We start from the raw sequence: 15822 nt of genomic DNA on the forward strand, positions 1-15822 counted from the left end.
CCTTTCTTCTTTGGAAATTATCCTCCATTTGATGGAAATGGTCTGTGAAATCAATTTTAAAGTCCTCACACAGATTGGATTAGGTCTGATCTTTAATTTAACCGTTCTGTTACAAAAATCCAGCTTGATCTAAACAATTCCTTTGTAGCTCCGGCTGCATTTTTCTGTCGTTGTCCTGCATAAAACTTGACTTCAGTCTATTGTAGGCATTTCTGTCCAGTGTTTTACTACAGTTGAACTCAATTTACTAATTTCTTTACAAAAAAGTAACTAATAGTGATGAATTCTGATTCAGAGTGAAGTCAGTTGGGTATATATTCAGATGCCACGCCAATCAGATTATATTGTAAAAGAAAAAGAAACGATGTGGGGGGCAAATATAAAGTATATATGTTTACTAAACAATGAATGAAAGAACAATAATAAAGTTCAAGTTTCAGTTTAGCTTTTTCAAGGTACTGAAACATAAAAATGTGTATTTTGTGTGTTCCTGTAACATCTTTAAATATTTGCAGGTTTTTTTATGGTTAAGTAGTTTAAATAAATTCAAACAAAACAGTTTGAAAACATACTATTAAAACATAAATTAGTTTTTTTTTTATGTAAAGGTATTTTTGCTTCAGTGCAGCTATTTTGATAGGCACCATTTCAAAGCCGGTGATATATATATAAAAAAGCCCCGCTACCTCCTGGGTCTGTGTTACGCCCCTGCGTTTGCTGTCAGCGCGCACACCGCTCCTCCAGCGGCTCCACACCTCAGATGGCCTGCTGCAGCGGCTGCTACAACTCGCGGAGGCTAGAATGTCACCGGTGATCCTTTGCACGAAGACAACACGGTCGTAAGAACAGATTTGTGACATTTATCCTTTGTGTTAACGCTCACAATGGCGCTTAATTGTGCATCTATACGGACTCGTTCGTTCGTGTCTGCTCTCACGTTTTTTGTCGCGCTGTGGGGATTTGCGCTCTCCATCACCCGCTACTCCATACCGGAGGAGATGGAAGAGGGTTCCTTTGTTGCCAATCTGGCCTCAGATCTGGGTCTGGACGTTCGCAGTTTGCTGGAGCGCAATGCGAAGCTCGATGTCATTCACAGCAAAAATTACCTCGACATTAACAAAGACACGGGGGAGCTGGTCATCCGCGAGAAGATGGACCGGGAGAGCATATGCATGACTAAAACCACCTCATGCTTCCTGAAAATGGATGTCATACTCTCCAATCCCGTTCGCATTTTCAACATCGAGCTGGAGATCTTGGACATCAATGACAACGCGCCCGTTTTTCGTCGGAAGACAATGCACTTGGACGTTTCTGAGGCAACCCCTCCCGGTGAGAGATTCTCCCTGACCAACGCGGTGGATGCGGATGTGGGGGCGAATTCAGTCAAGACCTACTATCTCAGCGAAAGCAAATACTTCAGCATTGACATCCAGACGGGCAGCGACGGCTCCAAATACGTTGATCTAGTGCTCAACGGTAAACTGGACAGAGAGGAGCATGCGATTCATAATTTGATTTTAACTGCGGTGGATGGAGGTGTGCCTCCCCGCTCTGGTACAGCCAGCATAATTATTAACGTGCTGGACATCAATGATAAAGCCCCCACGTTCAGTCAGCCCGTTTTTGCTGTCAATGTTTCGGAGAACTCTCCAGTGGGGACGGTGGTGATGACATTAAACGCGACTGATTTAGATGAAGGCACAAACGCACAATTAATATACTCGTATACCTTGTACACCTCGGAGAAGACACAGGAGCTCTTCTCCCTAGATCCACAATCAGGCGAGATCAAAGTGAAGGGGGTGATCGATTATGAAGAGAGTCAGAGTTTTGAGATGTACATTCAGGCTCAGGACAGAGGGGCAAACCCGCTGTCAGGACACTGCAAAGTGATGGTTTACGTCACAGATCTAAATGATAACTACCCAGAGGTGACCATCAAGTCCCTGAAGAGATCGGTGACCGAAGATGTGTCGGTAGGGACACTGATTGCTGTGGTGAGCGTCAGTGATAGAGATTCTGGAGACAATGGTGCCGTAGACCTCCACCTGAACCAGCAGGAAGCCTTACCCTTTCGTCTGGACAAGTCCTCAGAAGGTTACTTCGAATTGCTGGTGTCGAAACCGCTGGACCGAGAAGTCAAAGGGAAATATGACATCAAACTAATAGTGACAGACAGAGGTTTCCCAGCTTTATCTGAGAATGAAACCATCACCTTGGAGATCCTGGATGTCAACGACAATGCCCCCATGTTCTCTCAGTCCTTCTACACAATCCATGTTATGGAGAACAATCCACCTGGAGCTTTATTGACATCCCTCAGTGCACATGACCCAGATTTGAATGAGAACCAGTACTTGGTTTATTTCATAATGGAGAAAGAGATAGTTAACATGTCTATGTCCATGCTTTTCTCCATCAATCCTGAGAACGGGGATCTTTATGGCCTTAAGACCTTTGACTATGAGAGAGAGAAGGAGTTCCTGTTCCACATTGAGGCCAGGGACTCTGGGGTCCCTCCTCTGAGCAGCAATGTGACAGTTCACATTGTTATCCTGGACCAAAATGACAACACTCCCCTCATTGTATCACCATGGCGAGCACACGGCTCAGTTGTTGAGGAGGTCATACCGAGGTCCACAGAGAAAGGGCACTTGGTGGCCAAAGTGGTTGCTGTTGATGCAGACTCTGAGCAGAATGCCAGAGTCACCTACCAGCTACTGCAGATCAGTGACTCAACTCTCTTCAGCCTGGATCAGTACAACGGTGAGATCAGAACGACAAGGATGTTCAGCTATAGAGACCCAAGGCAGCAGAGGCTGGTAGTTGTTGCTAAAGACAATGGACAACCTGCTTTGTCTGCCACTGTTACCATCAAGATATCAACGGTGGAGCATGCCATGACCTTCTTAGAGACAACAGAGTTACCATTAGAATACGAAGTCTTCACCAACCTAAACCTGTACCTCGTAATTGGTTTAGGAGCTGTGTCCTTTCTGCTGTTGATAACCATCTTGGTTATTATCGTCCTCAAATGTCAAAAGCCAAAGCCAAAGGCCATCAAGATGCCCCCAGCCAACAGAAATAGCCTGATCAGCCAGAGAAGCTCCACCATCGCAGATTCCACCCTGATCTCCAGTGATGCCTACTGGTATAGCTTGTTCCTTGCAGAAACCAGGAAGGGCAAGGTGGTGGTGAGACAACCAATCATTCCCAAAGGAGCAGGATATTTTGTATCCAGCATACCCAGGAGCATAGGCCCAAGTGAAACCACAGACTCCAGAGCATCCACACTGGAGGTATGTTGAATTGGTAGATAGCCTTTGATATCACAGGATATACTGTTATACAAAAAAATTTATTGCATGTATTTCGTCTCCTGTAATGAGAAGATGTTTTTTCTTCCTTAGTAATTGGAGGGTTGTTAGTAGCCTACTTCTCAAACACAGGGTCACGCTGATATATATTTTCCCTGTACAAACAGCTCACTGAGTTATGATCATTTTGTTTCACTATTCAATTGTGCCACACACAATTTTTATTTTAAGTAGTAGTATTGAATATTTCAGCTTTTGAAATACTGTTTTAACTGTTTTATGCTAAGGTTTAAAATGACTTGAGAATGTTAATAGCTATGGTATCAAATGATACTTTGAAATGTCTGAGCTGGTGATTGTAGTGGGAAATGTTTATACTGCTGCAACCTTACCCACATTTGCAAATTAGAAATATTTTTTTGAGTGCTTAATATCCATATGGAAGGTTCCCATGAAGCTTTAAAAATAAGTATTTTTCAGGGTAACATACTGTATGTATGGTATGGGATCCCATCCATCCATCCATCCATCCATCCATCCATCCGACAAAAATATGCAGTAATGCTGAAATTTTACCTTATATGCTTTTATTGTATTTCCTTTAGAGGTATTGCGTTTAATCAACTACTTACATCTGACAACTCACTTATTGAAGAAGATTTGCATAATTCCTCTGAGATTCCATTATTTTTTAAATTACACTACAAAGGTTTTGATGTACAGTACAGCAAATGATGCACATAGTCAAAGCCGGCTCCACCCTTACACTTTAATGCATGTACCATATTGAGAAATGTTGAACAGTTTTCTGTTCGAAACACAGTTTCTAACAGAGTCCTGCTGATTTTGATTAGCTGTGCGTCAGTACATCAAACTATCTGCATTTTTAGCCATAATTAGGCCAAGATCCCCCCCCCCGCCTCCACCTCCCAAATCTGCAAGTGTTTGATGTCTTATGTGGTATGTAGGTCATGTATTGCAGATACATAACACACAATCGCAGCGAGAGTAGTAGGCGTATGAGGGGGAGCACTACAAAGAAGCCCGGAGTTGGAGGGGGTTCTCTGAGGACAAGAGATAGAGCTGCACTAAATGAGATCTGTTATAAATTTCAAGCAGCACTGTGGTGCACAGCAGACTGTCATCAGTGTATATGTGCCGAGAATGATCCAGATGTTGTTTATTTTTCCTACAGCTGGTGCTACAAAGCAAGCTAAACCAAGCGGTGCTCTGAAAGAATCAACAATATAAATATGCATGCACAGGTGCAGATGGAGGGCGAAATGCAGTTGTGCATGATGTATCTGTATTGTGCATTTGCATGTCACACATACCACTGAACTTGTTTCTTCTTTCTGTTCTTAAGTACTCAAAATGAAAGGAAGTCCATTCTACAACTGGAGGTATGCTGGTTGCTAACTACAATCCGTAGAGCTACTATTATTTTATAGACATTCACTGTCCGTTTCTATTTCATATTCATTCTTGGTTAGACTAAAAAAGCAAGAAAGAGAATTGAACTGCCACAGTGTCCAGTGCAAATCTTCTGTGTTATCCTTTTCCGTCAACATATTTTCCTGATTAAGTAGAACAGAATCCAATATTTCTGCTTACGCTTGGTCAAAATGTCCCCTTACAAATACAACAATCTGTTCCAATCTAATTCTAACGGGAGCACTGAGATGGGAATTGGCTTGTCTATCAAGTGAGAAAACCAGCTTATATTGAGAACTGAGATTAGACTAAAATTGGCTGCTGGTCAGATTCATGTTGTGCACATCTCTCTGTGATGGCGCTGACTGAAAAAGAGATTAAGGACTGAATTGTCTCCGCCAATTGTCAGGAAATAAGGTCATCTATTCATTTAAACGCTTGTTAAAACATGTTTATAATGTGTCAGAATTGTAAGTTTGAGACAATTTCAATCTGAAGTTGTTTGTAATAGGGTTGGGTGTTATCCACACCTTAATGACTTTGCATTTCTCAAAACATTTAGCATGAAAGATGTTATCTGATGTTATCATATAACACCATGAAATTTAGTGCATTTTAAACAATTCTGATATTGTTATTTAATACAATTGAAGGTGCTACCAAAATTATATTGCAGTACCTTTTTTCATTTGGGATGTAATTCAGCTAAAAAAAAAACAAACTATAATGACTCAAAGGTTTATGATAATGTGCTTTTATAAAAATAAATTTTTTTCTTAAGAAAAATTCCCATAAAAAAAATTAGCCTTCTTCATGACACCAGTTACATCAAGAAGTTAGATTTTTAGAATCTGCACACAGCAAGTTCATTTAATTACATTTTTGAATTAGTAATATTTATGATCTCATTATTTTCACGGCTCATTAATTGGATTGTATCGTCAAAAATAATTCAGTTGCCGTTCAAACCTATCCATCCTGCTCTGCTTGAAAACACTGGGTCTTTGTTGTTCGTTTTGCAAAAGAAATACTCCCATGAAATTCTGAAAAAATTACACAATAGCTTTGCGTGCAATATTTGTCAAGGGGGTTGTGAAAAGAAGGGGTCGACAAGACTGAGAACAAAATGACATGCAACTGTAAAAATGTGAATTAATTTTTGTACGTTGGGTCAACAATGCAGAGCCTTAAGACGGTTTAAACTGTGTCTATTAAGGCGTATTAAGGTGTATTTGGTATTTGAAGTAATAAAATAGGCTATTATAAGTGGGGAATCTCAACAGGTTCTTGCTGCTCGTGGGCGTCTGTGTACTGCTTTTAATAATTAAAATTCAAGAGAAAAACAGATTGGAACTAATAGCCTTTCATGTCTTAATGTGACCATACATTTGCAGACTTAAACATAGTATTTCAAACAATGCTGTTGCTATTTTTAGAGTTGAGGTATATGGTGTATAACCCAATCCTGGCTTGCAGTCTTGACTCCAGAATTAGACACAGTGATGACTGCTTGTGCATGCTTAAATAGCATCATCTGTGTACTAATTGAACAAAAGCTGTATATTTTCTTCTTTATTTCTATTAGTGACCTTGAGAAATTTTTGATAAACTAAACTGTAAAGTAAAATAACCAATAAATCATTAAAATAAAGACGCAGAAATCATTGATCTCCCCCTGTAATTCTGAATGAACCTGTAAGTCCAGCGGAACAATATTGATGGTGGCAGTAACCAGTCACAATCCACTGTTGCATGAGTGAGGACTTTCTAAAACTTTATATCAAGACTGTTTGGTTTCTAATACCATGTTTTTGTTTTTTTTTATTTCTTTTTTCAGCAGCAGCCAAGAAGAGAGCTACGGTGATGTAATCGTCTCTTCCTGGGAGTCTCTGGCTGAAACCTTCCAGGGGCTTGCAAAGAAGATAAACAGTTTTCTATTGTCAGTCCCTCTGCTCCAGCTTCTGATTTCCCCTGTTTCCTTTAATCCCACACACCAACAATCAATCAGTATTCACCTTATCCTTCTACCAGTGTGTTTTTTGTTTTGTTTTTTTTTTGTTAATATTTTGTTTTTGCTCTTATGTGTGAATACTTTCTCTTAATTAGCATTTGGACAAACCATTTTACAGCAGGTTTCTTGAACATTACTAAAGACTCCCAGTGGATACATTTGCCTTTTTTGTCCAGGTTTTACCATGGGTTGTAGTTTTAGAAGCCATCAGTTGTCTAAAATATACCTAAGTTGCCATAAAGTTGTTGTTTTATTAATGCTGGAGTTTGAAACACGCCTAATCATAAATATACACACGAATCAGGGTGAATAAGCTTCTTCCATCTGATGGATCCATTATTGTAGCTGGTTATAACATTCAGGCCTGAAACTAGGTGTCTTTTTTGTCCTATTTTGTATGGAGAATCTTTCTGTTTGATAAGACTCAAACTTTTACCTAGTAATAATCAGTGACTCAGTTTTAGGTCTTTTTTTCTATACAATGTTGTGGTTAACAAGTTTTGAATGTCTAAAGAAAAATTGACAAAAAAGAATGAAAGAAAACAGGTAAACATAAAAAAAAAACCCAAACCAATAGCTTTCCCTTTTTATTATTTGATTGTAGTTCAAATATGAGTCGTTTATTGGGGAGATAAAACGCTCACCAACAATAGGTGTGCAATAGGTGCAAGATGTGCATTTCTGGAGAGTAGTTTACATCCACTCATCACCATACCTGATGTTATTTATGGAGTTTTATTGATTTATTTGAACAGTTTGTTTTTGTTTGCTTGTTGTTGTTTTTTTTTGGGGGGGGGGGGGGTCATCAACGAGAGATGATTTGACGAAAGGTTTGACTTTGTTGTGGATGTTTTCTTATAATTTGACTCAAATATACTCATACACACCCACTAATGTTTTGGGTAAATGTCCACCAGTAAGATGCAGAGAAAACAGTATTTCTGTAGTGATGAACAAGGTCCTGGAAGTGCCATAAACAGTACTGGCCACTCTTCTTGGCATAAATTGTACATCTTGCTTAAAAAGGCTGACTACATACATAACATATTGATGTTAGTCTGTCAATCTTAGTTTTGATATGTGCTATGGATTGTTGTTGGAAGGACAAAATTGTGTGCAATGATCACCAAACCATCAAAATCACTGGCAGTGAAACAGACCCTAATCATGGTGGTTCCACCACTGTGCTTGACAGTTGTCCCTGTGTTGTTGGGTTTCAAAAGCTTACATTTACTCCCAACATTCTCATTTTTTCAATATTATAATAAATTAGTCTCCTTCTAAAGATTGTAAAATTTCAGTCGAGCTTGAAGGTGTTAATTTCGGAGTATAATGGAGCTCTCAGAAGAGTTTTGAACCTTTGGTTCTTGACGATTGTAACTAATGTCTTTTTACCTGAAAGTTTCAGTTTGTATAATATGGTTAACATTTGGAAGCAGATTAGAGTTCAGGTGGGTAAATTATCCCAAAAACACAATATAACTACATTGGTAAGACTTTTTTTAAGCTTCTTGATTGACCTTTTGAAACCCCGAAATGAAACCGATTGAAAATTTGTAGGCAATACTAAAAAAAAACTTGGTTTGTACCAGAATATTAGTGTTGGTGTATGTATATAATTGAGCTATTTATAATTTTTGTTATAATTATAATTATTTTATCTTTTTTTTGCCCTCTAGGGCAATGGCAGAGCCTTTCATAGGCATGGCCAGACTGAGACCGTATCACTGAGAGGTGGCCAACAACAGATCTGTGCGGGAGCCATTTTGGAGCACATCATGCGCATTTTCCAAATAGTTCACAAAAAACAGAAAATATTTTATTGAAACAAAAAAATATACACCTATTTTTATAAAGATATTCTGTCCAACCATCTACTGCTGCCACCGACTGTTTTAGAGGGGAACTGCTTATTTCAGAGGTGTGCTCTGCCGGTGAGTTACCTCCGCATGGGAACAACCACCAACGGCTCCATCCCTGCTGCGTGCATTAGCAGAAGTCCCAAATAAATTTCGGCTCCTAATTAATGTGCTAAATATTTTTTGATTTTTTAAAAATTATTTATACCATTCCAACTTAAAAAAATACCTGTTCAAATGCATCACTATAAACCAAAAATGTATGTCAGTCAAGTTTGTGATGATTGCATGTAAACGTTTAACAGTAACTGTACATTGCAATGCAAACTCTCAAGTTTCTAAGCAAAATCCAAAACTATTATACATTTATGAACAATCAGTTCATCTCTTCCTGTTCAAGTGAGAGAAGCTTGTCGGTGACAATTACAAAGTTTTGCCAGAGGGAAGAGCTTCATAAATGTGTCATTCGCAAACAGTAAAGCGACTCGACTGAAAATCAAATGTTTTAGAAGCTATTTCCCCAAGTTTTTCCCCAAAAAAACGTAAAAGAAATGATTTTAGGAATTACACAACTGGTAGAAAAAAGAAAGATGATATATGAGGTCATGATCTAAAGTAAAATATAAATAACCATAAATATGTTTAATAGCCAGAGTAAAACTATTAAAAAAAAAAGTAATAATCTTGGCCAGTGTATGATCAGAGGTAGCGGCAAGATGTTCTTTGATAAATATTAATGTTTTTTATATATATTTTATGTAGTAACTTTTATTGCTGCTTTTGTGAGCTTCTTAAAGGACATTTTGTTGCATATTTATAGTGTAGTGCCGTCGTTTTAGTTGTGTACATGAATAAAAAATGGAATAAGAAAACATTTTATGACCTCAAAGGTAGTGCTGCTGCGCCGCCTTCAAGTCCAGGACTTCAATTTCTCTGTAACAGGAAGCTTATTAAGAGAGCTAATTAGGCTGCTAAATGATCAAATGTACTGGCATGAGTTTAGGGAGGCTGGATTAGGAGAGGAAAGAGAACATTGTGTTCATTATAGTGACAGTATTCCTGTAGCGACTCTGCTGACAGTGCATAAAATGTATTAAGCGGATGACAGCGGTTTGAATTTGGGATATGCACGGAATCTAAATGTGATCCCATGCAGCACTCCTGCGGAAATGCAGCGAAGGGGGAATATTTCTGGATGTATCCGGCTTCACGCTCTGAGTCAGTGAAATGTTATCCCCCTCAACCCCCGTTTTTCTCCTTTTTCGTGCTGCTCACCTTTGAAAGCATCTAGCTGGCTGCTTGTCAGCCTGAACATGTCGCATAATGAGGGTCAAGTGCATGTTAGATGTGCAATCAGTGGCAGAACTGATTGATTCCAACAGTGTTAATGCAGTTATCGGGTTGCACATACGATGAGCTCCTTGCGTGCCTTCTGCCTTGTACAAGATGACTGTTGACAAATGAAACAATAGCATTTCGTGCACACTAAAAACTGCTGGGTTTTTTAAAAAAAACTAGTCCTCTGTAGATTATGGGCTTGATTTAACACATTAACTCCATAACTCAATAGGTTTGAGTTATGGGCTTGACTTCATATACTGGGTTTTTACCCAGATTTTTGTTAATACTACCAATGTTTTTCTTGATGGCATAAACACAAAAAATAGAAAAAGTAAAATCTATAAACGTATTTCAAACAGAATCTCATAACAATTTAAAGCAGATTCAATGAATATGGCAAATTATTTTGGTCAAAGTATCAAATTTCAACACAGCTAGAAGTAGCATTCAAAAAGAAAAAGCTATAACAATAATTCTAGATTCAGTGGTGAGGTAACAGGGTCAACCCAGTATTTTGGTCACAACTCCAAAACATAGCTAATTATAAAAATTAATTTAAGTAAAACAATTATTATTTGAACACATTGCAAAAAAAACAAAACAAAAAAGCATTCTCTTTTTATGGTCTTAAATTGTCTGATTTATTTCTGTGGAGGAGATTCAGTGAATTCTGATTTGTTATTCACAATGTTGGGCCGTAAAAACATGACGAGTCTCTTCCTGGTGTCTACTGACACCCAACAGTCGCAAATTTTAAACTGATGTGAACATGACCCAACTTCTGTCCCAGCAGAATAAACCCATAAAAGAAAATAACCCAGCAGTTTTTTTTTTCTTTTTATGTGTGTAGTGTAATCGATTCGTTTTTCCCAGGTTACAGTATCTTGAGCTGCTTGTTGGATAGGCACTTTTAGACTCAGAACAGGGGTTCTGTTACGAACCAATAGACGCGTTAATTGTAAATTAAACTGCTTTATACTTTGTGTTTTTATACAACATACCTTTTTGATATCTTCTGTATTCACTGTGATTGAATGGCACAGGGGATGCTTGTGCTCAGTGTAGTAGACTGTAAGTGAGTTAATTGTCTTTTTTTTTGTTTGTTTTGTTTTGTTTTGTTTTTCCTAGCAGCTACTTTGCCGTTCATACTGTACAGTAAGCTTCAAGAGTTGTAACAAACGCTCTCCAGTTTCATCTCGCTTCGCCAATCAAAGACAGTATGAGTGAGAATGGGCTTTCTTTACTTTCATGTCTTGTTAATTGACCGGTTTTGATGTTGCTTATTGGGTTTTAATGTAACGCCTGATTATGCTAGTTTGAATAAAGATTTTTAATCCATCTCTCAGTTGCGTCTGTGATAAAAATGTATTGCAGAAGTCATCAGAAGCGACTTCTTAAATGCGCCCCCACTTCTCTCCCTTGCTAGTTCTCTGAAATTCCCTCACACATGGAGTTTGACCCACTTTCTCTTTATAAAGCTCTGTACTAATTCTTAGAAATTAAAACCTTTATAAAGGAGATGGAATTTCAGAAGCAGACAAACAGCTTTTTCATAATAGTAGGACTCTTCCAGTCTTTGTTGTAAGCCACACAGGGTATTCAGTCTGCAGTCCCGCAGGCTCTCATGTCTGATAGACAGAGTTTATATCACAGACTGATGCCTTGAGTAGATTATTTATGCCATCTAACTTAAGCAGTAACAGTATTTGTCTAGGTATCAATAATATTAAGATATAAACAGTGTCTTGTAACAGTAGTCATGGGACCCAATAATGCATGAAAATGCTTTCATCCAAACATTGACATTTCAGCTGCGCTTCATTTTATGTAGGGGTGTCAGAGCAAGGGTCGCTAAATACGTATGAATGTCTCAGGTTTCAAATTTGTATTAATATAAAATTTTATGAAAAATATATAATTTACAATTATATTCCATATCATGTTTACCTGTCTTATAAAATCCCACTACACTGCATTGATATTTGATGTAATGTGACTAACTGAACACTTCACGAGCTTTGGAAACGTCTGCAATATGAAGACTTATTTGGAATGGATTCAAATGTTGTGAAAATATGACAGTACTTATGCTATGATCCAAAATTAAGATCAAACAAGGGTTTGAAATCCAACAAATTTCAAAATTGTTAAGCAAACATTTTGCAACCAATCACACTACTCGGTTTCCTAAAAACTGCTACATTATAGACCCTGAGATCCAGAACTTGCTTGTGTGAATCCGAAGTAGGTCAGCAGAACTAAGCAGTGCACCATGGGCTACAGACGTGTGCTGAGTGTTGCTGCCATCCGTTCCTCTCCCCTGTGGGCTTCATTTTTTAGAGTGGGCAATGTCCCTGACAGTGTTTCTCAACCAAACTGTGGAAGTGTAGAATTGTGCTTTTCATAACCTGAAGGAAGAAATGGATTGTACTTTTCTCAAAAGCCTTTATGTGCTGCAAAAGATTTCTAGATATATTTCCTCACAGCACTTTCTGTATGCACTGACTGGATAGAGGAACACAGCAGTCGCCGTCTCATACATTGCCCCTCCAGTCTTATTGGCAAAAAGGCTTGAAATAAATGTATTTATTTATTTTGCCAAAGCATATCACACTCAAATTTGATTACAAATATTTGTTTAGGTGTTCACATTCAGAAATTATTGTTTCATGCAAAATCACACTGATACTTTTATTAGCACCTCTTTGTTCTTTTCCTATTACTTTTAACATGGTGGGAGCATTTGAGAGAAATCATTCATCCTTTGTCATTACTGTTGTCACGCTTTGTAGATTTTGCCATATGTTTTCAAAGATTATTCAGTGGCCAAATCTACAAATATAAGGTTTCCTAGCAACCAAAAATAACCCTTTTCCATTGTGTCCCCAGATCTAAATCCTATATTTAAACTGCGATGAACTGAAAAGAAGAACGGATGGGAAGGGATCCAGAATTTTGAAAAGCTCGATTTTCTTCTCACTTGGCAAAAGTGCAGGGTTCCAGTTGGAATCCCAGCAGTGCGGCAGGAGACAGAACCTTTTTCCTTCCTGAAATGTGTCCCAATCAATTGGCTGGTCCATAGATAACATTTAATTGCTGCTATGGAGACTAAGTTAGACCTTGACATCACACATTGATGCAGTTCTCCAACTTTGAGAATCTTGTTATGCATCCGGCCCTGATTGTCGGAGTTCCAGTTTTTTAGACCCTTTTAATTGATGCTGTGCCTGTAGAAATGGGTCATTTTTGGTAAATTCATACTTTCTGACTTTTCCTGACTTATGAGGGGCTGCGCATGTCGTTTGAAGAATACCTATGAGAAATGAGCCGCAGTCTCATCATTATTACTGCCAAGAAATGAAAAAGGAAGTCATGGTGTATTACTTAAAACTTTAGATACACTCTGATAAATCTAAAAAGCAAATGTTTCAAAAATACTATTATTAAATATTTATTATCTAAGTATATTATTCCCAATAGATAAATGGGCTAGGGTTAGGGTAATACACATTAAAACATTGTGGTATTCTATCAGTGGAATATAAAGCTATTGCAGTAAAAGATTGAATTATGTTAAAGCTTTTAACAACTATTAACAACACCTCTACGTAGATTCCCCATTTCTTCTTCTTCTATCCTAACCCAAATGCCCTGTGCATAATTTAAATGTTATGCTTGCCTGAACAATAGGAGTCTAAAAGGTCAGAACACTGACCATCTGCAGGAAACTGCAGATGCAAAACCACTAAAATGTCATATTAGTACGGAACACAATTTTCATCACGACAAGATATGGTGAAAAGATGAATGAGTGAGCCATTAAATTCTTAAAAGCAACGCTGTTATGTGTAGTCTTCAGTTTTCATCATAAATAATTTTGCATTCTTTCTCCATCGCAGAGAAAACTGCTACTGTTTGCATGGAGCTATAGACCTGCAGAACCCAGTGTATTGATCCAGTAAGTGTTTTTTCACTGCAGACTGCTGCTCTATATTGAGTACTTAAGTACAATGTTGCAAGTAAAAAAAAACTTCAAATGTGTAGGTGACTAAGCATATTTTCAACCAGTAACAGTATCATGCACAAGGATGCACATGTCAACATCTGAAGTTTTTGCGCCCCAATTCACGCTGGTACCTGTGGATAAAATTCTGTCAGTCTGTTGCTGTTGGTAACTGAGTAAGAAGACTGACAATGTAAATTGACAGAGAAGGGGGAATTAATATAGAGCAGCAGTCAAGAGCCCTATTGTAGCTGTGGAGGAGGGGCAGAGACCAACAACTCAGGTGTGAGAGTTAGCATAACAACTAATGGTCATTTACTGCAGAATTTGGTCTTTGTTGTAGTGGCAAGAAGAGATTGATAGGAAGTCTGGTTTACAGTGTCATAAACAATGTTGGAAACATAGCAAATATGTGCAAGAAGGTGCTTTTTGTCCAAATGCCAAATGCAATGTGTGGTGTAGGTCATAATGAACATTCCATACACAAAGAGAAACATGGTGGTGGTTGCATCATGCAGTGGGAATTCTTTTCTTCACCAGAAAGAATTATGACGTCCTGATGCAACCATCGAATGTGCAAAATTCAGGGTATTCCTGGAGTAACTAGAGATTTAAAAAAGACTTAAGACTAGTACTTAGGTTCAATTTCCAACAGGAGAGTCACAACATCACACAGCCACGGCTACAATAGAATAATTTCAGTTTACAACCACAATGATTTAGGTTTAAATAGGTCAAGTCTAGACCTAAGAATCTGTGGAAAGACTTGAAAACGGATCTTCACTGGCTGTTTTCATTCAACAAACCACAGGCGCTTTGTAAAAAAGAACGAAGACTTTTTTTCCGTCTCTGATTAGCAAAGTTGGTAGACACAAACAGCAAAAACAATTGCAGCTTTAATTTCAAGCAAGACTTGCTTCAACACACACAAAAGAAGATTCGACTTTTTAAACTAAACATTACTTTCTGTTGGTCTTTTGTGAGAAATTGCAAAAAGATTCAAGGGGTACAAATGTAGAATCTTATTTATTAAAAAAAATGTTATAACTATTTTTAATCATTCATTGTACAGCATTAATATTTTTCATTTAAAACCCTGCTTTTTCTCTGGAATTGTATTATTATGCAGTTGAATGCATCTGTAGATGAAAGCAGTCAGTTCTCTTTTTCTTCTTTTGGGTTGAGGAGAAAAGCCAGAAAATGACAGGTTGAAGTTAAACTGATTAAAATGATTGGGTTACTTTATAATTATGAACACATCTACACTGATTCATGGTGATGTGATTTTTACTTCTTTGAAAATCATGATTGCATTAGGTCATGTCATGTCAGCTGGTACGCCTGCTCAGCCACTCTGAAAGCCACGCTTGATTTAAAAAATCTGCGTTGCTTTTGGAACTGCAACATCATCAGTCAAAGTGTCGGAGACGCTGCGAGCGCTTGACCCATTTTCCGCGATCCTCTGGCAAAAGCCCATGCACAATGGGGTCAGGAGTCTTTTCACCTAGAGCTTTGGTTTGCATAACAGTCGGAAGGATGAACCCAGAAGATCTCTAGCAAGTGTCTAGTGATGTGTGGCTCCAACGGCAAGTCGGAGGGAAAAATTGATGCATCGTTCGTTTGAGTCTGAGATGGGGCTTTGTTGGAAAGATGAAACAGTCATAGCACTGCTGAGGGAATTGATATGAGCAGCTTGTCACTCTGATTTAGGGAGGCACACTGGACAAGACAGGAGTACAAATCTGTTACCGCATCTGTAAAATCTACCATAAGAAACTGCAGATCTCCACAGACAACATCTGTCCGGTTGCCTTTATTTTACATCAGTTTGCGTTTGACGAGGCAAAACCTGCA

General features: G+C 38.2%; 1 protein-coding gene across 4 annotated transcripts; it reads left to right on the forward strand.

Moving 5' to 3' along the window:
• The first annotated feature begins 692 nt into the window (after nt 1–692).
• Nucleotides 693–11305, forward strand: LOC114153356 (protocadherin alpha-C2-like). Of its 4 annotated transcripts, none has more exons than XM_028031851.1 (3): nt 693–3302; nt 4687–4723; nt 6592–11305. In XM_028031851.1, exons 1-2 carry the CDS (start codon nt 885–887, stop codon nt 4696–4698), a joined length of 2430 nt encoding a protein of 809 aa, XP_027887652.1. In that variant the 5' UTR covers nt 693–884; the 3' UTR covers nt 4699–4723; nt 6592–11305. The 4 variants fall into 4 exon arrangements, with proteins under 4 accessions (XP_027887652.1, XP_027887653.1, XP_027887650.1 ...); XM_028031852.1 differs by having other exon boundaries at nt 6595–11305; XM_028031849.1 differs by lacking the exon at nt 4687–4723.
• The last annotated feature ends 4517 nt before the right edge of the window (nt 11306–15822 follow it).

This window comes from Xiphophorus couchianus, chromosome 11 (genome assembly GCF_001444195.1).
Source record: "Xiphophorus couchianus chromosome 11, X_couchianus-1.0, whole genome shotgun sequence".
In the NCBI taxonomy this organism is placed as follows: domain Eukaryota; kingdom Metazoa; phylum Chordata; class Actinopteri; order Cyprinodontiformes; family Poeciliidae; genus Xiphophorus; species Xiphophorus couchianus.